The following is a 25,383-nucleotide window of genomic DNA, read 5'->3' as shown; positions in this document are numbered from 1 at the left end:
CAGGACCTGGCACATAGCAGGTATTTAATAAATGTTTATTGCATTGAAAGTCTTGTATTGCAGATGGAGTTGCCAAAGGGTGAGAATATATATATAAAAAAACCCCACTTAACTGAATCCATATCAAGGTTAGACAAGGGCTTAAACTTAATAGACTAATCTGTGCCTTTCCCAGTCTTGACTATAGTGGGTGGGACCTACCTTATTTCCCTTAAACCCTCCCTAAATGAAAGGGCAGGTAGGTGGCTCAATGAATAGAGAACAAAACTAATCTGAAAGACATCTTTCTGAGTCCAAATCTGGCCTCAGACACTTACTAAGTTGTGTGATCTTAGGCAAGTCACTTAACCCTGTTTGCCTTAATTTTCTCATCTGTAAAATCAGCTGAAGAAGGAAATGGCAAACCACTCCAGTATTTTTGCTAAGAAAACCCCAAATGGGTTCATGGAGAGTAGGACATCACTGAAATGACTCAATAGCAAAAACAAATGAAAAGAATTACTGCTTCCTCTTTTCTAGGTAATCATAAATCATCAACCAGAATATGTCCTCTCTAAAGAGTATGGATGAAATAATCTCATTGGTTATTGGGAAAGATGCACATCCCAGTGGGAATAAAACTGGAGAGGAAGTCAGAAAATCTAGTTTGAATCTCAACTTGATAACTAGGTAATCTTTGGTAAATTTACTAAACTCAAGGACTCATCTGAAATAAAGGAGGCAATGTCCCATGATCTTAGATTTGTCCTTGACATATCTGAAAAAAAAAGTCTAAACGTAGAAGTGGCAGTCAGAATTTACAGATAATAGAACTAAGTCTCAGAGAGGTCAAAGGTTTTTTTCAAAGTTATTCAGGAGAGAAGGAAAAGCTATCATGAGATTATATTATGAGATTTATACTAATCACTAGCTTATATTGCAGGTACCTTGGAAGGGGGTCTGGAGTCAGAATCCCTGAGTTCATATACCACTTATGTGATGTCACATAAGTCAGTTCTTCTTAATGGGCCATGCTTTCCCCATCTGTAAAATGAAATAGTTGGTTGAGCTTCCTTCTAAGTCTAGGTCTATGCTGCTACAGCCTGGAAATTGGGTTTCTGCTCATGACTAACCAGAAACCAAGCAGCCGAGCCTTGTTAATAATTTGCTGGACAGTCCCAGTTTATAGAAGAAGGAGTTGGAATGCTGCCTTTGTAGCTTTCTATCTTTGGGACACCTAAGCTCCCTGGGTTTCAGTGTCTTTGTATTTAATTGAAGATTTGGGACTAGAGAGTCCCTAGGGTCCTTCTGCCACTCTGATACTACACCAAGGACTTTGGGTGCTTAGCTGGAGAGTGTTCTTCGGTTTTTGCTTAACTCTCTTGTTATTCCCGGTTAATCTTCCACTCGAAATTGTCTTGTTTATCAAGCAATATTTTCTTGTGATTCTCCATATGGTTTACTGATTCACTCATCTCCAAGGGCATGGTCATCAGTTCTGACTCAGCTGCTTCATGCATCTTTTCCTTAATGCCACATGAACTCTGCCCCAGGCTATGCAGCCCACACAAACCAATTGCACAGGTCACTGCCAGAACTAGTTAATGGGGGAAGAATATTGGCCATGGCACCCAAGGTCTGATCAAGGTCTTATACACACACACACACACACACACACACACACACACACACACCAGAAAAAACTAACTTGGGAAAGCTGACAAACAGAAATAAACAATCATTGTGAAGAGATCTTCCCTTGTGCACCATTAATTTCCTCTCTGCTGCACTAGCAATTACTGAGCATGAGTGTTTAAAGCTTATAAACTAATACTAGAATGTCTTCCTTGATATTCCTGAGAGTGGGTCTCTTCTGAGAACATCCTCCCTTCCTTCATTCTTCCTAAATCCTGTTCTGACAGAAACAGCTCTAAGGATGGGATATTTGTCTCTTCTGCCAAATAAACCCCTTAGGTTTAAAGAAGGGAACCCTAATCTCTAAACATCACATATTCCCCTATAATGAATAATGGGCAATCCAAGACACATATAAGTCACAGAGTATTAGAGAATTCACAGTTATATGAATCTGTCTTTAAGCTGCCAGTTTTCTACAAGGAATTTTTATTTTTAAACAGATCATTTCTGATGAGATTAGTTGAAAACTTGGTCCCAATCCTCTCTTTCCAATTTCATTCTATATTTCTTTATAGTAATATATATTATTCATTTTCACACAGTACAGAACAGCCTGACTGGTTTTTCTCTTGGCTCCTTCCAAGCAGTTCTACTTTCCAACCCTCCATGTTTTTATACTGGCTTTCCCCATGCTTGGAATCCAATACCCCCTTCATCTTTCTTCTTTGAAGATACAGTTCAAGTACCATCTTTCACATACAGTTCTTCCTAATCCTCCCAATGGCTACTAACCTTATTCTCCATTGACCATGGATTATTTTATTTTTCTGTATATAGATAGATATATAGATAGATAAATAGATATAGATATAGGTATATAGGAATAGATAGATAGATAGATATGTATCTGTCTCCTCCAAAATAATATAAGATCTTTGGAAATATAAATTGTTTCTTTTCTTCTTTTTGTATTTATATCTCCATTTTCTAATACAATATCTGGCATACAATAGACTCTTAATATATGCCTTTATAATTATTTTTAGCATGCTGAAATTATCCTCAAAAAGTCTTGAGTTCAAATCTTGCATCTGGCACTTAAAAATTGCATGACCATTATTAAAGAGATCACAACCTAAATCTCATCTTCTTCTTCTGTAAATGAGGGTGACAACAGCAATAACTAACATTTATATGGCACTTTAAAGTTTACAAAGCACTTTCTAGGTTATCTTATTTGTTTCTCACAACAATTTTGGGAAGTAGGTGTTATTGTTATCTTCATTTTAGAGATGAAGAAACTGATGCAAATAGATGTTAGCTGACTTGGCCAGGTCACACAGCTGGGGCATGTCTGAGACAGGTTTTGAATTTAAGTGTGGATTTTCCTTCATATCTAGTAATGTTAGTGCTGTTTCAGAAAAAAATATATATATATATATATATTTCTAGTCTCAGCCTTGAATGGTCATTTAGAGGTTTAAATGAGACCATTTTAAAGTACTTTGCAAACTTTAAATTTAAAACAATTACTGTTTTTATTTTAAGGCTGTTCTTTCTCTTTTTCAATTACCCTCACTTCCACTTTTCCTCGCCCATTTGAGATGCAGGCTTTTTAGTCTTCATCCTTTTTACTGTCATTAGATTGACTTACTAATTTGACCTTGTCTAGTGACATTCTTCCCTGAAAAATCAAGAATTAAAGGAAAAACAACTCAGGATTTAATGTTTCTCCCACTTTTTATACTCTGTTACCTCTGTAAAGCAGCAGAAATCACATTGTAAGAAAGCATGGATCCTTTGACAGAAATGACCTTTGGGACTCACCAATTGCCAATATTATGCTAACTTATTTCCCAAAGGAAATGAATGAAATAATAATATTTATAAAGTTGAAACTTCTTATCCTCATTTAAATGTCTTGCTTTTGTGTAATATAGAAGGATGGCTTTATTAAGATTACTTTGAAATTCAAGTTTATTATTGAATTTCCTATTTCTGTTTTAGGTTGGAAAACACAGCTTTGGAAAGCTTGCGTATTTTTTTTCAGTTGTCAGCCTGATATGAAAACAAAAAAAGAGAATGACAAATGACTTCAATAACTCTACCATTGGAAAAAAAAACACATCAATTCAAAAGATAGAGGCAAGGTGTCACAATTTAGCTAATAAGTTTATAAAAGCTATTTGAGTCAATTCTCTCATTTCCTAAATAAAAAAAATTCTGCTTCAGTTTTTACCTCAAGGCCCTGTGCTTAACCTCATCCAAGAAAAGTCTGTTCAGGTTGGGCTTATGAGAGTATTCATTGCCATATCTGTTTTATGTGTACACCAATATCAATTTTTAAAGTTATTTGTTTGGTTTTGTCCTTTCTAGGCTATCTCATCTCTCTGAGAACACAGCATGGAATTTGCCATCTTCAAAGAAAAACATGTCTTAGGTTCTAGTTCCTAAAATAAATAGCTTATTTCTGTGGAGGTCAATTAACTTGGATTCTGGATTGGGGGACAACTGAGGGCAGGTTAATATGTTTTCCATTACTAGATTCTCACACTAGATGGCAGAAAAGTACAAGAAATATTCTTATGATTCTTTGAGGAGAATACTTAAGGAAAACTTTAGCCCTTTTCCAGGCAGCAGCTACCTGTCTCTTAGGAAAAATTGATGGTGCTCAAAATGTCTGTTTATCTATTCAAATAACACAAACTCACTTCCTTCAAGACACATGTATTAGCTTCTGTAAGATCCCTGTCTTGATTCTCTATAGTCTACCTCTGTCCTCTCTTCTCTCATTTCTCTGTGTCTCTCTGTCTCTTTTTTTCTCTGTCTCTATTTGTCTGTCTTTTTGTCTCTTTGTCCCTGTTTCTCTCTTTATCTGTACCATAAAATCCCTACGTTCCTTCCAAACTCATCTCCAACAACAACTTCTGCAGAAAATCTTCCCCAGTATCTCCAACCTCCCTTCTCCCCATCAAGTACATTTCCTTCTAAGTTTACCTTTCAACTACTCTGTATATACCTATTTTTCTACATGTCTACCCATCAAGAACCCATGCTCTTTGAGGAAAAAAGTGCATTGTATACCCAACATTCTTCCCAATGCCTGGTATTTAACTGTTTAATAAATTGCTGTTGATTGATTTACTAAAAGAAATATAGCCCAGAATAGTAGGAACTTAACTCAAGAGAATGAGACCAACATACACTGAACAACCTTGCTTCCTACTTTTTGAAGGAATCACTGTGAATGACTACTTTTTGTCCCCCTCAAATCCCAGCTAAAACTTCACCTTCTATGCCCAGTCCAACTTACAGTCATCAAGTCAAGTCTGGCTTCAGATGCTTACTAAAAAGGGAAGAAGGAGAGAAGGGGTATATCCCTGAAATGTTATATAGAAAGAAATGATGGGATTTGGTAACTCCTTCTATAAGATGCTTTTAATGATTCTCCTAGAGTCTTCTCCCTGTTGATTATGTCCGGTTTACCCTGGATATATCTTATCTGTACACAGGAGTTTATATGTTGTGTCCACCATTAGCTGTGAGTTCTTTGAAAGGTATAGATATTCTTTCCTATGTCCTATCTTTTTCTTTCTCCACACTCTCTTTAGGGCCTCACCAATTCCTACAATTTAAATCATTAACTCTATGAAGAATATTCTAATCTTTGATTTTGTCAGTGTTATCAAAGGGATTTACTCCTTTGATTTTTGTCAAAAAATTCCATCCATTTTTTCATTTTTCCTTTCACATTGTCTGCCCTCATAAATCTCAGAAGTAGAAATCCTTAATGAAGTGTTTGTCTTTGGTCTAAAAGAGATGGCCAAATGGCCATCCTTTTAATTAAAAAATAAATAATGATAAAGAAATACCAAATTATTGATAAAGTGATTAAATTGCCCTCCCAAAAAATAAAAGAAGATTCCAGATTTATATGCCCAACAATAATGTCCCCTAAAGTCCCACATTATTAATGGAACACTGGATGTATTCCATAAGCATCTCAAACTTAAGTCCAAAAGAGAACTTATTTTCTTTCTGTCTTAATATATACTTTTACCCAACCATCATACTCCTTCTTCCCCATAATCAATTATGAAGTTTTATCTATTCTGCTTCCTACATCTCTTACATCTCCACTCACAACCAACTTTTTAAAGGTCTACATTATTTCTCTAAGTCTATTGCTTCCTAGTTGGTCTTCTTGCCTTACGTGTTTCTGTTCTCCAATACATTTTCCACACTGTTGCCAAACTGATAATCCTAAAGCGCAGATGTGGAAATATCAGCTTTCTATTCAAGAACTTCCCATTGACTTTAGGAAAAATAGAAGCCACTTTGTTTAGAACTAAATTAGCCTATCTTTCCAAAGCTATTACTCCTCTTCATGTACTCATGTACTTTATCCTTCAGCAAAACTGGCCTATTTGCCTTTCTTTCTCCCATCTTCATGACCTTATAGAAGATATCTTCCATTCTTAGAATGTACTTTCTCCTGATTATTCTTTGTTGAGATCTCTAGCTTCCTTCAAACTCAGCTAAATCAAAACAGATCTCTCTTAATATATCCAGCTGTGAGTGGCCCATCATGCTGACACGGGAGATACAAAGATAAAAACTAAATTGCCTCAGTCCTCAAAGAATTGATATAATTCTATAGTAGAATTCATATAGGTAGAAGTTAAGTGGTGCTAGAAGAAAAATGGAATGAGGACAAAGTCAAAGGGGTAGGAATGAGCACAATACAATGACCTGGCTATAGATTCTAGTGGTCTCAGCCCCTCCAATTGGCCTATATTGACAGGACTGTTTTTTCCAGTCCATTTTAGAGATAGTCTATGTGGGGTGGATTGAAAAGAAATCTGAAATTTCTCTTAATTATTGCAATGTTCAACCTTCCTCTGAAAAGGAGGTTTTTCTTATCCTGGAAGGCCATTTTCTTTGTATTTTTTTTTTAGCATTTGTTTTAGCATTTCTATTTTTTAAACCACCTAGAATTTGGAGAATTTTTCAAATCATGGAGAAACTTGCCTTTCATGCCCTTTCCTTTATTTTTGGTATTCTTGTCAAATATGATTTTCTGGATAGTTCATTACAGAATTCTAGATTTGGAGCCTAAAGGACTTTTTGAAACATTATTCTCTAATATCTACATTTGATAAATGAGGAAACAAAAACTTAGATAGGGAAAATGATATACACTAATTTATCTACATAGTAATCTGTAGGATGTGAATTTGAACTCAGGTCTTCTGATTCTCTATCCATTGTTCTTTCCACTATGCCAAGTTACCTCTAGGACCTAGATTTTCTTGGCAGTAGGTGGGAAGGGCAACCAATAAATTCTCCTTTTGAAGATAATGCCAATGTTTTAAAAAATTAAAAAATGCATTGATTTAAATTCTGCAGGGAGGTCTTAATAATATCCCAGATGAAGTAAAATCAGATGGAAAGATTCTGTTATCTATGAAACCCTATCCCTGATGTATTAATAGAAGAGATTCATTTGGGGATGTTATTAAAATTCAGCCTGTAACACAAGCATGGAAGTCAAGGAGGATTTAGGATCTGTGTTAGAAGTGTATAGCACTAAAATCTTAAATAAGATATTAGCAAAAAGACTACAGAAAATCATCTCCAAGATAATACACTATGATCAAGTAGGATTTATACCAGGAATGCAGGGCTGGTTCAATTATTAGGAAAACTATCAATATAATTGGCCATGTTAATAACCAAATTAACAAAAACCATATGATCATCTCAATAGATGCAGAAAAAGCATTTGATAAAATCCAACATCCATTCCTATTAAAAACACTTGAGAGTATAGGAATAAATGGACTTTTCCTTAAAATAATCAGCAGCATCTATTTAAAACCATCAGTAAGCATCATATGTAATGGAGACAAACTGCAACCATTCCCAATAAGATCTGGAGTGAAACAAGGTTGCCCACTATCACCGTTACTATTTAATATTGTATTAGAAACGCTAGCTATAGCAATAAGAGCTGAGAAAGAGATTAAAGGAATAAGAATAGGCAATGAGGAAGCCAAATTATCACTCTTTGCCGATGACATGATGGTATACTTAGAGAACCCCAGAGATTCTGCTAAAAAGTTATTAGAAATAATCCACAACTTTAGCAAAGTTGCTGGTTATAAAATAAACCCACATAAGTCATCAGCATTCTTATATATCACTAACAAAATCCAACAGTCAGAGTTACAAAGAGAAATTCCATTTAAAGTAACTACTGATAATATAAAATATTTAGGAATCTATCTGCCAAGGGAAAATCAGAAACTTTATGAGCAAAATTACAGACCACTTTTCACACAAATTAAGTCTGATCTAACCAATTGGAAAAATATTAAATGCTCTTGGATAGGGCGAGCAAATATAATAAAGATGACAATATTACCTAAACTAATCTATTTATTTAGCGCTATACCAATCAGACTCCCAAAAAACTATTTTAATGACCTAGAAAAAATAACAACAAAGTTCATATGGAAAAACAAAAGGTCAAGAATTTCAAGGGAATTAATGAAAAAAAAATCAAATGATGGTGGCTTAGCTGTACCAGATCTAAAATTATATTATAGAGCAGCAGTTACCAAAACTATTTGGTATTGGCTAAGGAATAGATTAGTTGATCAGTGGAATAGATTAGGTTCAAGGGATAAAACAGTCAACAAATATAGCAACCTAGTCTTTGACAAACCCAAAGATCCCAGCTTTTGGGATAAGAACTTACTGTTTGATAAAAATTGCTGGGAAAATTGGAAACTAATATGGCAGAAACTAGGCATTGATCCATACTTAACGCCGTACACCAAGATAAGGTCAAAATGGGTTCATGACCTAGGCATAAAGAATGAAATTATTAATAAATTAGAGGAACATAGGATAGTTTACCTCTCAGACCTGTGGAAGGGGAAGGTCTTTATGACCAAAGCAGAACTAGAGATCATTACTGATCACAAAATAGAAAATTTCGATTATACCAAACTGAAAAGTTTTTGTACAAACAAAACTAATGCAGACAAGATTAGAAGGGAAGCAATAAACTGGGAAAATATTTTTACAGTCAAAGGTTCTGATAAAGGCCTCATTTCCAAAATATATAGAGAATTAACTCTAATTTATAAAAAATCAAGCCATTCTCCAATTGAAAAATGGTCAAAGGATATGAACAGACAATTCTCAGATGAAGAAATTGAAACTATTTCTAGTCATATGAAAAGATGCTCCAAGTCATTATTAATCAGAGAAATGCAAATTAAGACAACTCTAAGATACCACTACACACCTGTCAGATTGGCTAAGATGACAGGAAAAAATAATGATGATTGTTGGAGGGGATGTGGGAAAACTGGGACATTGATTCATTGTTGGTGGAGTTGTGAACGAATCCAACCATTTTGGAGAGTAGTTTGGAACTATGCTCAAAAAGTTATCAAACTGTGCATACCCTTTGATCCAGCAGTGTTACTACTGGGATTATATCCCAAAGAGATTATAAAGAAGGGAAAGGGACCTGTATGTGCACGAATGTTTGTGGCAGCCCTTTTTGTAGTGGCTAGAAACTGGAAACTGAATGGATGTCCATCAGTTGGAGAATGGCTGAATAAATTGTGGTATATGAATATTATGGAATATTACTGTTCTGTAAGAAATGACCAACAGGATGATTTCAGAAAGGCCTGGAGAGACTTACACGAACTGATGCTGAGTGAAATGAGCAGGACCAGGAGATCATTATATACTTCAACAACAATACTATATGATGACCAGTTCTGATGGACCAGGCCATCCTCAGCAACGAGATCAACCAAATCATTTCTAAGAGCAGTAATGAACTGAACTAGCTATGCCCAGAAAAAGAACTCTGGGAGATGACTAAAAACCATTACATTGAATTCCCAATCCCTATATTTATGCACACCTGCATTTTTGATTTCCTTCACAAGCTAATTGTACAATATTTCAGAGTCTGATTCTTTTTCTACAGCAAAATAACGTTTTGGTCAGGTATACTTATTGTGTATCTAATTTATATTTTAATATATTTAACATCTACTGGTCATCCAGCCATCTAGGGGAGGGGGTGGGGGGGGTAAGAGGTGAAAAATTGGAACAAGAGGTTTGGCAATTGTTAATGCTGTAAAGTTACCCATGTATATATCCTGTAAATAAAAGGCTATTAAATAAAAAAAAATAATTAAAAAAAAAAAGAAGTGTATAGCACTTCCTTTAAAGGTTGTCTCGTAGAAAGCAATAGCAAAAGAATACAATTGGAAACCTCTTAGGGCAAAATCATTTCTCCAATGACCAGGTTCAGCCTGAGAGGTGTTGGAATAGCAATCAACGCACTGCAATATATCCAAACTTTCCACATTCTACTTCCTGAGGACTGCCTTCTTTTAAGTCCTATCATGGGAGCCAAGCTCAATAATGACTTCATTTCTCTTGCCCTTGTACAGCAATTCAGCCTTCCTATGCTATTCTCAAGATATACTGTGTGTCGCATCACTTGGTCTGAAATAAGTGCCAGCCATGAGTAGAGACTACATGCTCAAGGTTGGTAGTAATTCAGGGTGGACATGGAGGGAAAGTATTGATTTTTTTATTTATTTGGCTATCTTTGTGGAGCAGGCTTTGAAGGCTGGAAGGGTAGCCTTTTAGGGACAGAAAAGTTTTATGGTTAAATTGGGTCTAGAGATTGATCTTTGAGGAAATTTCAAAAATCTTTTGCCAAATTAAAAAGCTATAGTTTTAGACTTTGTTTCATGGGAGCAACAAAATTACTGGGGAAAAGGAAGGAAGAGGGGCCTCTGCATTTTATATATTGACCAAAACATGGAAGGAAGTCAAGTCTGGCTGTGAATGGGAGGGATTTTATCTTACTGGCCCTAAATACTAAATGTATTTATTTTTCTTTTTCTCTTGTTTTTATTTTATGAGAAATCCATTTTATAATCAAAAGTTTATTTTCAACAGAAAGGCATCAAGGTCAACTCATCAATAATTCATTCTCTGCTCCCTTCTCATCCCTCCTTCTCATCATTCATTCAGACATGGACACATTTGCTCTTTTCACATAGTTATACTAAAAGTGTATACTATAACCTTCATCTTCTTTTTGTTTTGTTTTGCATTATTCTTTAGAATTTTCCCCTCAATTTTCTAGATCTTCCTAATATTTGGTATATTGTATGTGACAGCATCCCTTATAAAATGATATTCATTCACCAGCCATGGGAAATTAGGTTGCTTACAGGGCCCTAGATGGTATACATGATGCCTCTATAAACACTTCTGTACATATAATTCTCTTTTTTCTTTTAATCACTTCCTTAAAAGTATGTTTGTAAATTGGGAATGCTGGGTCACAGGACATCAGTTTCATGACTCTTGTCATATAATAGCAGCTTGCTTTCCACAAGGAATATTCTGGTTTCTAATTATATCAGTAAAGTGTGGATATCCATGAATGAAATCCAGCTCAAACAGAAACAAGCCACAGTACTGTTCACAAGGATTTCTGCAGCAGTGCTTTGCTTAAAAACCACATAGTAACATGATGCTCTGTTGTAAGTTTACATATTCTGTTAGTTTTCACATCTGTAAAATGGGGACAATAACAGAACTCGTCTCATTGGGTTGTGAGACTCCAATAAGATAATCATTGTAAAGACTTTAGTAGAGTCTGGCACATAGAAGGCATTGTATAACTGTAAGACATTTGATTATTTCTCAATTACTTTTAATTCTGGTACAGGCAGCACTTAGTGTTTTTGTGGCAGCATTTAGGGCTGTGTGTGTGACACCTCTGGAGTACATGTTTCAGCACAACCTAATCAACATTCATTTTTAAAACTTTAATTTATTTTTGCCAAATTAATGAGTTTGAAGCAGTATGACATAGTCATTTTAATTTGCATTTCCTTCATTCTCAATGATATTGATTTCCTTGAGATTGTATCTATTGTTCATGCTTCTACTTTTGTGAATTCTCCATCTAGACACTTAAGACACATAAAGGGCAATGAACTTAAAAATCAAGAGAAAGTCTAGGTTTGATTCATGACCCCAATTGAACTGTTCAGTGAATTTTGTTGTTGCTATTGTTGAGTCATTTCAGAAGTGTTATTCTTCCTGAATAACAGGAAGGGTTTTCTTGACAAACATATTGAAGTGCCATTTCCTTCTTCAATTTATTTTATAGATGAGGAAATTGAGGCAAACAGGTTTAAATGACTTTCCCAGAATCACACAACTAGTAAACATCTGAAGTTGAATCTGAACTCAGGTCTTCCTGCCTCCAGAGTCAGAGCTTTATCCACTATGGTACCACCTAGCTGGGCAGTTGAGGAAATATGGATGGAGAAATCACCACCTCCCAGGGAACTACTTTCATCTGTAAAATGATATTTCACCAGGTTGTCATGAGAAACATGTTTTTGTAAACTTCAAGGTACTATATGAAACATGGTCTAGCACCATGGGGGTGGGAAACTTTTATTTTCTGCCAAGGGCCATTTGGATATTTATAACATCATAGGCCATATAAAATTATAACCTAAAAACTCAAGCAGTGGGAGGTTGCTGTACCTAACTTTCAGCTCATCATCACCCATGGTTGCTTTGGCAGGGCCAGACAAAATGATTTCACTGCTCCTATTATAATAGCCAGTAAGCCAGACATTCCCCATCCCTTGTCTAGTGAATAGATCTGGCCGTGGTGTCAGTAAGACTTGAATTTAAGTCTGCCTCTGATTCATACCATTTGTGTGATGTTGACCAAGTCACTGAATTTGGAGCCTATCAAAGACATTAAATTTCAGAAAACAGGATGCTCCACCCAAGGAGTTCCTGACCCTGTTAAAAAAGAAAATGCTATATAAAGGAGAGTCATTATAAGTCCATTTAGAGACTAGAGCTGTTTTCAGTAGAAATGGAGAAGGCACATTAAGTTCTGAAATCCTTCTCAGTCCCATCCAACTCTGTAGCTGTCCAAAAAACTTTTGAATTGTTCCCCTATCACTAGTGTCATTAGCACCATTTCTGAAGCAGTCTTTCCTACGTTAAAGGAACAGAGGAGAAAAGTCTTCCTTTTTTTCATAAAATATCATCAGTGCTAATTTGAAATATTATTCTTCTTATATTGGTGGCTTTACAGGATGGGCAGTAAAAATAGCAGAAGATCTCAAATTGAACAATTCTAAACCATGTGGCCCAAGTCACTTAAACAATCTTTGAGTTCTCAGTATTCACATCTGTAAAAGAGCATAATAATATTGTTGTCATACCTCACAGGGTTGTTGTGAATATAAAATCCATTAATAAAACAATATAGCTTTATTAAGCACTTGTTATGCACCAGGCACTGTACTAAGCACCAAATATATAGACAAAAATCAAAATCTCTGTTCTCAAGCTTACATTCTAACCAGTAATACTCTATATGGAAATCTTTGCCCAGGAAACTAGGTGGGTCAGTGTAGGGAGCACTAAGTTTGGAATCAGGAAGAGTCATGTCCTCAGAAACTTACTGGCTGTGTGATCTGGGCAAGTCATTTAATCCTATTTGCCTCAGTTTTCTCCTCTGCAAAATAAGCTGAAGAAGAAAATAACAAAGCACTCTAGCATCTTTTTCAAGAAAATCCCAAATTGGGTCATGAGGAGTGGGAAACAATTTAAAAATGACTTAACAACAGCAAAAATCTTTGCAAACCTGTGACTTTCCAGAAAGGTCAGTTTGCTTGTTTCTTAGAAAATATGGTCCCTGTTATAAGACTATTTGAATACCTAAAGAGGATGAATAAGATTACCTCTTAAAGTTCATACATAAAGTTCATAAAGATCTATGCTATTAAATTTTAAAAACAATCATCATTACACATAAAGTCAGATATGGAATTTGCATTTAATATTACATATGGTAGAGCCACCACACATACTTTACACCTTAAGAGAGTTTGAAAGAAGGATAACTTCCGATCTTGACTTTGAAGATGCTTTTTTTAATATCACATGCCTTAATTTAGATTTATAATCCCCTTATCCCTAGTAATGACACATACACACACACACACACACACACACACACACACACACACCCCTCCACACACTCATATACCTCCCACACTAATACACACACTTTTGCTTTTCTCACTCTCCAGTTGACAACAAATCAGCCAGTTCTACAACAGTCCTGTAGGGGGAGGCAAAGACTGCTCCTTGATAATAAGTTTAACTTGCTTTTCTGAATTGTACAGGGTTTAAAGCTTAGGCAGGAACGCTGTCTAGAACTGGAAAAGATCTCCTTCTTTAAGGCATCACTCTTGCTCTGTGGCCCGGAACCAATGAGTTTCAAGAATTCCTGAATTCAATTGCCAACTTGCTATTTGACACTGTGTGACTCCCCCTGCCCCACAACCTTCCTTTCAATCAAGCCATCATTATGAAAATCACCCAGGACCCCAAACCCGAATGAAATCTGCCTTTGCCTGAAATGAAAAGGCAGAAGACAAATAAGGAAGTTACTCAGCATCGATGTTACCACAATGACAAAGAACATCCTTATGTCCCACTGCCCTCTTACACTCATATCAAAGTGTATGGTCATCATACAGCCTTTGGTCATCAAAGATAAACTTGGGAAGGCTGGTTGTCATGTTTTTGTGGCCCGCTAGGTGCCATATAACCAAATACATAGAGGGAATCAGGTGTTAATTACTGAACCTGGTTATAAAGCCCTCCATAATCACTTATAATAACAGCAATAGAAGATATTTCTATACCCCTTTTAAAATTTAACATATTTTATAAATCTCCTTTCATTCAATCTTCCTAATGACCATTTTTCCAAAGATAGTATAAGGCAATATTATTCTACCCATTTCACAGATGAGAATGCTAACATGACTTGTCCATTGATACATAATTAGAAAGTGTTAGAGACAAGATTCAAGACCATATATTATCCCTCTTAGGATAGAGTTTCACTAAACTTCAACTCACATTCTCAAGTCCAGTCAAACTAATCTTTAGCCTTTCCCAACTCCCTTTAACCCCACTCATTCCTCTATCTTTTGCTTCAGTCATGTTGCTCCTCTCTGCTGGAATGACCTCCACTCCTGCTTCTGTCTGCACAAATCCTACCCACCCTTCAACATCCATCTAAACTCCTATATCCACCACGAATCACAAGATTAGGGTTAGACCTTTGAGAAGTCATCTAGTCTTACTCTTTCATTTTACAGAGGAATAAACTAAGGCACAGAAAATTTAAGTAATTTGCCCAAAATGGCACAGATAGTAAGAAGCAGAGGGAATTTGAATGCAGGTCATCTGAGGTCAAATCTAGCACTGTTCCAATGGAGCATGGCATTTCTTTTCCTGGCTATACAGCCCCTCATTGACTTCTGCCTTCTTTTTGCTCCTATAAAACAGGGTTCCACATGCATTTTCACAACAGTATTTTGACTTTTATGATTAAATATATTTTGACTATGTGCTATTGCTTGTGATTTGTGCTGTGTTGGCCTTGGCTCCCTGATTGGACTATAAGCTTTGAAGTCAGCTATGATATCTGCCATTTCTCCATACATCACTGAGCAGATAACAGAAGTTCAATAAATACTTGTTGATTGGTTGTTTGCTTAACTGATTGAAAAGAAAACAATGGTTTCCTCCCTGGACTTCTTTCTGGCTATGCCAAATGCCCTTGAAGAAAAAAGTAAAACCAGCCTTGACATTTTCAGAAGAGATAAAAATTTACTTCATGATTCTAGGAAGATTCCAGGAATTTGTCCATGAAAACATATTATTAAGCCCTTCATAAACACAGAAATCTATCATTTAAAGTTGCTTTTATTTTGATAAATTGGTGATGAAGATGACATTTAATAAAAAGTTTCTTTCCTGTGTACTCAAGGAGGCTGGAGTCATTTTTTTCCCCATCCCTTTGGTGTCAACACCAGTTTTTCTGATCATATTCAGGACCAGTATCACAAAATCCTGAATATAAAAATAGAAACAGAGGCTACAAATTTTGGGGAAATGAATAAAAGTAGGTATTTCCAACATAGAAAGTTTTAAAAAATGGTCAGATTAGTGTCTCCATATTGTGGGCAATGAGGGGAAATTTTCTTAGGATTATTGCTATAGAGCTAGAAGAGGTACTGGGTATTCTGTAATCTGCAAATCCAATCCTCCCCTCCCCCCAATTTACAGATAAAGAAACTAAGGTCAAGTGATTGTATCATAGATTCAAAGTTGTAAGGGCCCTTAGTCTTAATATACCCCTCCCATCTTACAGATGAAATCAAAACCTAGGGAGATTGGGACTTTCTCAAGATCACAGTAAGGTTGTAAGCAATAAAGTTGGAACTGGTAAAATAGGTGGTACAGTGGATACAACTCCAGGTACAACCTGGAGTTGAGCACACCTGTGTTCAAATAAGACCTCAGACACTAACCAGCTATGTGATTTTTAGTAACTCACAACTTCTGCTTGCTTCATTTTTTTCCTAAACTGTAAAATGAAAATCATAAAAGCACCTACCTCAAAGGATGGTTATGAGGATCAATTGATATATGTATAAAGTACTTAGTATAGTGCCTGGAACATAGTAGGTGTTATTTAAATGTTTATTCTCTTTCCTTCCCCAAAATGACCAAAGGAACATTGATTAATGGATCAATGCAACCTAGGAAGGAAGTAATCCAGAATTTGTCCTTGATCACACACTTTTGGACATTTTTATTTATGACTTGCATTAGCATTAATAAATCTTGGGTTATTGCCATTAATTCAAGTCACCAAATGCTAAAAAGCCAGAAATCAGTATTATTAGTGTTAATTCAAGTTACTTAATGCCCCAAAGTGCCATAAGGTTAGTTTCAAAAGTGCAGATGACTATGAGAAATATCTGAGGGAAATTAGGACAAACTAGACTAGAGAACTAGACTAGAAAACATAGAATATAGAAATCTATTTCCACTGAATGAATGAATGAATTCCAAAGAATGAAGTGGAGATGGTTAGCTGGAGAAGAGAAAACTTAAGTGAGACATGATAGCAGTCTCTAAATATGGGTTCTCATGCAGAATATAGGACATTAGAGTTGATTAGACTCTGCCCCATAAGGCAAAATTAGGAGCCATGGGGAGAAATTGGAATCACTAGGTGGGACAGTGGATAGAATGCATTAGATCAAGAGTCAAGAACACCTGAGTTCAAATCCAGCATCTGACAAGTATTAGCTGGGTGATTCTGAACAAGGTATTTAAATCTCTATGAGCTTCAATCTCCTCTTTTGTAAAATAACCGCATCTATCTCCCAGAGTTGATATGAGGATCAGATGAAATAATAATTATAAAGAACTTAGCATGACATCTGGCACATAGTAAGCACCATGTGAATGTTAGCTATTATTATTGCAATATAAGAAAAATTAGGAACAAAATATAACTAAGCTTCAGGAGATAGTGATTTCCTCTTCAATGAAGACCCTCAAGTAAAAACTGAATAACTACTTGTCAGCATTGCTAAAGAGGGGATTAGGGAACTCTTGCTTTAGGTATGGATTATACCAGATGCCTCCTAAGTACCTTTCCACTCTGAGATACTGTAATTTTGTGAAAATGCTATTGATAAATTCATTCAGTGCAAGGATGTAGCTCATTTTTAAAAGGGAGGGGAAATGAGATCGTAACTGCCCCAGACTACGTAGCAAAATGTGAGAATAGATAGAATTTATAGACCTCTTTCTCTATGTCCCCCAGATGCCTTTGTTGAATAACATAAGCATAACCCTAGGAGCAGTAAAAAACACAAGGAGGGAGGGGGAGAGAGAGAGAGAGAGAGAGAGAGAGAGAGAGAGAGAGAGAGAGAGAGAGAGAGAGAGAGAGAGAGAGAGAGAGAGAGCATGAGAGATTTCCACACTATGTCTTAGAAAATGATCTCTCGGCCTTCCACCTGGTCCACTGGGAGGCTCTGTAGGACCGAAATGTGGGGATCAATCAGAAGGCAAAATTCATCAGCTGCAAAGTCTAATTCTTGGCACAAAAGGAGAAGGGGAAGGTAGCCATTGGGCCTGCAACATTCTCTTTTCTGAGAAAGGTATATGTTAGCTTGAACATGGATTTTCTCATTGTATACTCAGTCCTGGTCATTACTTAAGAAGCATTTCTGAACTCAGAGAGAATGGCAACCCTGTAGGGGACGGCCCATTCAAAGGGATTATTGTCTCATTTTATTACAGTGCTATTTTTCACTTAGAATGAGATTGCTCAGTTTATCTCTGGCTGGGGAGACAAGCACACCAGTGCTAGCTATAAACTTCTGAAGGATGCTGTGTTTTTTGTGTAATGGGAGAATCCATGTGTTAAATTAATGATGTGTACCTATAAGAAGGCAGGGCTGGGTGTTTCCTTACCAACCTTCTGACAACACCTCACTAAAAGGCAATTTCCCTGTAAGACGGTCCTATAATATGAACCCCAAAGATGATGCAGCAGTGTTCATTCATTTAATGAGAATTCATTCAGGGCTTGGTATGTCTATAGAACTAGAGATACCGAGACAAAAAGGAAATCATCTGTCTTCAAAGGGCTCACATTTTACTAGAAGACAGGAAACAATATGTATTTAGATGCTGAGAAGTTGCTACACATATCTACACAATAGTCATAAAGTAAATCAATAAACTGGGGAACAGGTGGTTAGTCAATGAGTATTTCAGTCGAGGCCGGTTCTTGGATGGAACTAGGGAATGATTCCAAGGATCTGAGGAGCTGAGGAGAAAGAGCATGCTGGGGAGCAGTTTGTGCAAGACAGAGAACTAGGAAGTAGAATGTCCTGTGTGGATCAGAGCAAAAAAGCTGTTGTGGCTGGAAACTAGAGGGCATGAGGAAGACAAATGTGAAAAGAACTTGGACTTGGATTCTGTGCCAGATAGAGGAGATGGCGTTTAATTCTGGTACACAGACTGCACTAGAGCCAAGGAATAAGAGAAATATGACTTGAGCAGCTGTGTATAAGATGCATTGGAAGGAGTAGAGCTGAGAAATGGTGATACAATTATGAGGATTAGGCAACATTGTTGTTCAATTGTTTCATTCATGTCTGATTCTTCATGACCCCATTTGGGCTTTTCTTGGCAGAGATACTGGTTTGCCATTTCCTTCTCCAACTTATTTTGCAAATGAGAAAACTGAGGTAGACAGGGCTAAATGAGTTGCCCAGGATCACACAGCTAATAAGTATCTGAGGCTATATTTGAACTCATGAAGATGATTCATCCTGACTCCAGGTCTGTTCCTCTATTGACTATATCACCTGACTGCTCCATAATGCAACAGAAATATATGATATGAGCTGAACTTGAGTGATGTCTACATAAGGAAAGAGGATGATTGTCAGAAATGGAGTAGAATAATAATAATTATTATTATTATTATGCAATTTAAGATTTATAAGGCATTTAACAAATATTATCTCATTTTATCCTTATAATAACTCTAGAGGGTAAATGCAACTGTTCTCCTTATCTTATAGATAAAGAAACTAAGGCAGATAGGAATTAAGTGATTTGCCCAAAGTCACACTGCTAGTTAAGTATCTGAAACCATATTTAAATTTGTCAGCTTTGTCTCCAGGTCCAAGACTCTATTGCCACCTAACTCCTAGAAGAGACAAGACATGATAATTGATTGCTGGGGGATAGGGAGGAGGTGTTGTTGGAGCAAAGAATAAGGAAGAGTAAAAAGTATACACTTAGGCTATATACTTAGGCAATGTTCTTAACAAAAATAGGAAAGGGTCTGGAGAAAAGGAAAATGTTTTAGGGCACTTAAATTTAAAATGCCTATGGAATATTCAATTAGAAATATCTTACAGGTAATTCATGAGTAGTGTTGGAAGTTAGAGAAAAGAATAGACTCTCTGTGTGTGTATGTGGTGTGTGTGTGAGAGAGATAGTATGTGTAGAAATTATTTGCATAGAGGAGGTAAGAGAAGAGAGTAACATCATTAAGCACTAACTACATGCCAGTTACTTTACAAACATGATCAGATTTGATCTCACTAAGGGATAGGATTAAAACTGAACATATAAGTCTATTAGTCATTGCTTGAAGATGTTGGTTCTTAGTAACAATAGACTCCCTTTAGAAATATTACACACCATCCCTTTAATATAGGGATGATTAACCATGGAAACTGAGCAAATTTCTGAAACAATAGAGTAAAAGTAAGACAGAAAATGTCCAAAGACAGAATCCTGGAAGGCATCCACACATTGGGAGGTGGGGGAGCAATCTGGGTGATGATCAAAGATAATAAAGTTTATCAAGGCTGCTGGGAAGATCAAATGAGGAAACATATGGGAATGTATTTTCTAAACTGTTAAGTGTTATATAAATAAGATATCATTGCTAATAGTTCAATGAAAAGGCTGATGATTGATGGAAAATTCTGGAATCTTCTCAAGTATTAAGATACGTGTTCTAGTATTCTATGTGCTAGACTTAAAGATAAACTAAGCTTCAAGTTGTCCATAAACAATCCCCAAAGTTCTTCATTTCAGTTGCCTGGACCCCACTCTTCCCCCAAGACTAAAAGACAGTAGGTGGGGAGCAGCTTTAGAGAGAACCCTAATGGGTCAGGACAGAATAGAACATATAGAAACAAGATGGTGTTTGTAGCCAAGAAAGTAGAGGCAGCTCGAAACCAAATATTACACCAAAGCCTGTACCAGTAGGAGTTTAACAAACAGAATAGACAGAATTAAAATTATTCTCCTCCATATTAAGTCCTTCAAAGATGAGCTGCCCATTGAACCACTGAGGGACATGGCAAGATAGAAAGAGCTCTAAACTCAGGGTCACAGGATTTCAGTTCAAATTCTAGCTCTTAGGTCACTTCTTTAAATAAGTTATTTAATCTCTTTCTCCCTCTACTCCCCCCCCCCCCCCCCGCCCTTTTCTAGTCTTTAAATTGAAAGTGTTGGATAAGAAATCTCTAAGGTTCTTTCTTGCTCAAAATCTATGATTTTTCTGAAACTATGACTGAGTTTCTGGCAAGGAGAAGGTTATGGGTTCACAAATGCTCAGTGGCCAATTAACAGATAATAAACTGAGATCCAGAGAAGCCAATGGAATTTGTTAGAACATGCTAGTGGTAAGTGCCAGAGGCAAGAACTGAACCCAGCTCTTCTGAGTCAAAGTCAGCATTTTTCATCATATTATATACTATCTAGAAGTTTCTCTGCCTCCCTCCTTCTCTCTCTCTCTCTCTCTCTCTCTCAAAAATTATATTTATTTTATTTTGAACTTGTGAAATAAAATAATCATTTCCATGACACAAAACAAATAAAAAATGATTTTACATGAAATTGAAAAATCTATTGTGTACAACTTGCTATTCCTCTTAAATATATAATAAAGTTGTCATGTAGTTCCCCCCCCTTTTTTTTCATTCCCTCCCAAGAAAGAACTGAAATAGAAATGTATATTGAATAATTTTACACATATATACAAATGCACAAACACATAAATATTTGTTTCTAATGGTGGTCATCTCTCTCTCTTTAAAGGAAAAGTTACTAATGGTAAATAGCCATTTACAGACACCCCTTAAAATGCTTAAAGGAGAAAGAGTATCTTTGCCATGACTTCTTATGCTTTTGCTCCATCTGAAGCACTATTTGCTCCATCAAAGTCCCCAGTATTCTTTGGCTCTTTTTCTCTTATATGCACTTCTAAAAACTGGTTTTCAAGAGATGATATTCAAGCTTCATTTAAAATTAGAGAACTACTATATTATCTTTCCCAGGAATATTTAATAAATTTTAATATGCAACAAGGAATTTTTTTTTGCTTAGAGTATGTCATAACAATGATAATGATAAGCATAATGGCTAGACTTGGTAGAGTGCTTTAAGACTTACAAAGCACTTAACATCATTATTTCATTTTATTTGAACAACAAATATAAGAAGTAAGTTTTATTATTATACCCATTTTATAGATGAGGAAACTGAGAGAAGTTAGGTAACTTGTTCAGGGTCATACAGGCAAGATTTGAATACAGATCTTCCTGATGACAAATCCAACATTTTGTCAATTATGTGATTTAGTTGCCTATTTAAAAATGACATCTCTAATTGAAGCTTCCTTCAAGTTCTGTTAAAATCCCATTATCTACCACAACCTTTTCTTTATCACCTTTAATTCTAATGCTTTCCTTCTGTCAATTACCTCTAATTTATCCTGATTTATATCATTTGTACATAATTCTTTGCATGTTCTCTCCCCCATAAGACTGTGAGCTCTTTCATGGAAAGGATTGTCTTTTGCTCCTTTTTGTATCCCCTGTGCTCAGCAAAGTGCCTGTTATATAGTAGATGCTTAATAGATGTTTATTGACTCATAACCATCATTCAAAATCAGACTTTTGTCTCAAGCTGTACCTGTACAGTAGACAGTAAATGTTTACTGATTAACTGGTGTATCTGAAAACATACAAACATACATTTTCCATGTGTCTATGGGTTTCTGTCCAGCTCTGTCATCACATTTTCTGATGAGAAGTAGCTGAGGCAAGTTGATTTAATTGGGCAATGATCTCCCTAGTTCTCTGTCTCCACCAACAACCTAGTACTTTTACCTGTATACAAGATGGACCATCATTTAGTGTTGGAATAGAGTTTTATGGGAAATTGTTCCTATCAGATTCCAAGGCTCAGGAAAAAAAAAAACAACACTCAGTTTAGTACACAAAATAGTTCTAGCTTAGATAGAACATTTCCAAAAAGCCAACCTACCTTTTCTTCTCTGTTCAAGGCTAATAGCACTAGCTTGGATACCAATGATGTGAAGGAAAAGGCGAGAAAGTACTTACCAAGCCAACTTCTGTTTAAATACACTGACACAAAGACTGGAGGGACTGTGAAGAAATCTACTACTGAATTCACTTCCAGCCAAAACCACAGCTTATCGTTGGCTGCAATAAACTGGGGAGGAAAGAATGGAGAGAAAAAGAAAACACATGAGAAGCATTGAGACTGGTGTTAATCTCCAGTGCCATTTCCAAAGGATATTTGGGGAATTTACAGAAGTGGCAATCGAATGGTGGGTTCATCTTGCCTTGAAGACAGAATTTTTTCATGAGCTATGTGCCACTTGAGCCCATGGAGAGGGGCATGCCATTTATGGTATTTATCTGTGACTGCTGAGAGCATCAGGGACTAACTTGGTTGCTCAAAACCAGAGGGTCTTAGGATCATAGTTCTATCATCTAATTACCTGATATCAAATCCCCTGAATTTCTTATTTAAACAAATGGATGCACTTCCACAGGCATACACACATACCAAATTCTTTTTAAAAATCATTCTAGAACTAAACCTGGAATTTCAATAATATAAACAAAATACAATGAGGACATTCCATCTAACCAGTGATATGATGGCAAATATTTAATCTGATGACTCAGAAAAAAAACAAGTATACATGGCACACACTTTTAAGTTTAATATGCACTGTTAACATTTTCTCTATCACTTTCTTAAGCCTGGACAAAAAACAAAACAATTATACAAATCCCGATTTGCAGTGTTTGCTGATTTCTGAAGTAAAAATGCTCACACTAAAATTTTAACAATCAGCTCTTATAATTTCAGCATACCCTCATCTCTAGAACTGTTCTGTATCTTGGAGTCCTGGAGAGTCACCTGGAATCATTGAGAGGTAAGCTGACTTGTCCAATGTCACAATGCTAATTTGTATTAGAAGTGGGGCTTGAACCTAGAGCTTCCTGACTCTGAGGTCAGCTCTCTATTCACTGTCACTTTCTGTACTGTCTCTTGGAATTATATCTTGTAAGAGTTCACAGTGTTTAAAACCATATGCTGCCATCATGGAACTGCCAAATGATAACTCTGGCTACTTAAAATCTGCTAGGGCAACATGACATATTATATAGAGAGCAAATCTCAGGATCATGAAGTCCTGCTTTCAAGAGCAAGGCATTTAGCTTCTTAGGTTTCCAGGCAACTTGCAGATCTGCATGGATAAAGGAAAAGTCCACAATAAGAATTCCCAGTATCTAAGTCAGGTTAGTTTTTTCCAATGTGAGAAAGAGAGAGAAGGAAGGCAGGCAGGCAGGCAGGAAGGAAGGAAGGAAGGAAGGAAGGAAGGAAGGAAGGAAGGGAGGGAGGGACACATATAGGAATAGTCATACTATGTCTACGAAGTGTCAGTATCAGGCAGCTGCTTCAAAGCCAAAATGATGAGTGGATGTAAAGTTGATAAAAGAGTTGTTGAAGGAGGCATACAATTAGAAATGGTGATCCAATGATTACATGTAAGCCATGGAAGCCAGTTGCTACAAAGAATGTTGAGCTGTAAATGCCATCAGAAATAGTGAATGGTGCTTCATAGTATTCTATGGCTTGAAGGGTTGTGAAGTATAGGCCTAGGGTGATGGCGGTTGCTAGGACTTGAATTGTCTGTTTGCGGTTTCCTCCTATGAGACTATGGAAGGAAGGAAAGAAGGAAGGAAAGGAAGGAAAGGAAAGAAAGGGAAAGAGAGAAAGAAAGAAAGAGAAAGAAAGAAAAGAGGAAAGAAAGAAGGAAAGAAAGAAAGAGGGAGGGAGAGAGGGAGAGAGAAAAGGAGGGAGGAAAGAAGGAAGGAAGGAAGAACAGATATAAGATATATCTGGGTTATTATTGACCTCCACCACCATTTTCAAAGAGTGCTCTTAGGGACTTGGAGGAAATGGGAATGAATCCATGGAGTCTTCTTGAAGAGTAGATGTAGATTTCCTCTGACAAAGGAATTTCCACATTGAAAGTTTCAAATGCTATGAAATGATAGGTTCAGTCAAATAAAAATAAAATATTTTAACATAGTATGTCTAAATCAAGTACCTAAACTAACCCCCATATTTTCAAAGTGGAAATTAAAGTCTCAACTCTGACCCTTACTACCTGCATGATCTTGAGCATCCAGGAAAACCTGAGTTCAAATCCCATGTTAGAAATTTACTGTCTGCATGACTGGTCAAGCTACTGAACCTGTCTGCCTTGGTTTCAACTGAAAAAGGAGGGATAATTAACAGTCTCTACTGAAGAGTTCTTATAAGAATCAAGAGATATCATGATTGTAAAGCACTTACCACAGTCCCTGGCACTTTGGAGATGTGATATAAATGCTTATTTCCTTTCCCCCCTCCCTTGACCTCAATTTTCTTATCTGTGAAATGAGAAACTTGGACTTGAGACCCTCAAAGATCACTTCCATCATGTCATCATCTTAAGCAGCACTAAAAGTATGACTTGTTGTTTGTGTGTTCATGGCTTTTTGCACATGATTTTCCCAATTACTCTCTGTGCTTCTTGAGAAGGGACTAATTTTTTTTTGGTCTATTCTTGTATCTCCAGAAGGAGAAAGGTAACAACGACTAAGCTCTTTTTCAGAGCTAAGTATACTCTGTTCACATTTTATAATAAGCTCTTCTTTGATCCTCACAACACTATGAGGAGGTGGTTGTTATCATTATTTATATTTTATAGATGAGGAAACTGAGGTAGACTGAGGTTATGAGAGTGACTAGTAAGTGTCTGAGGTCAAATTTGAACTCAGTACTTCTGCCTGCAGGTACTATGCTAATCCCTGGGATTTGAAACAGAATTAAAGGTTAGGGTGGGATGACTAAACTGTACAGTGGATAAAATGCTAA

At 36.3% G+C, this 25,383-nt stretch overlaps 1 protein-coding gene across 1 annotated transcript in view; it reads right to left on the bottom strand.

Annotated features, from left to right (window-relative positions):
- KCNMA1 (potassium calcium-activated channel subfamily M alpha 1) overlaps nt 1–25,383 on the bottom strand; it is an 887,197-nt gene that overhangs the window by 304,103 nt on the left and 557,711 nt on the right. The window contains 1 exon segment of the mRNA XM_031949466.1: nt 22,542–22,653. Within this exon segment, the coding sequence (XP_031805326.1) occupies nt 22,542–22,653 (112 nt within the window).

Source organism: Sarcophilus harrisii, chromosome 2 (genome assembly GCF_902635505.1).
Source record: "Sarcophilus harrisii chromosome 2, mSarHar1.11, whole genome shotgun sequence".
NCBI lineage: Eukaryota > Metazoa > Chordata > Mammalia > Dasyuromorphia > Dasyuridae > Sarcophilus > Sarcophilus harrisii.
The sequence above is the reverse complement of the archived record's forward strand: the minus strand, read 5'-3'. Positions and strand labels throughout refer to the sequence as shown.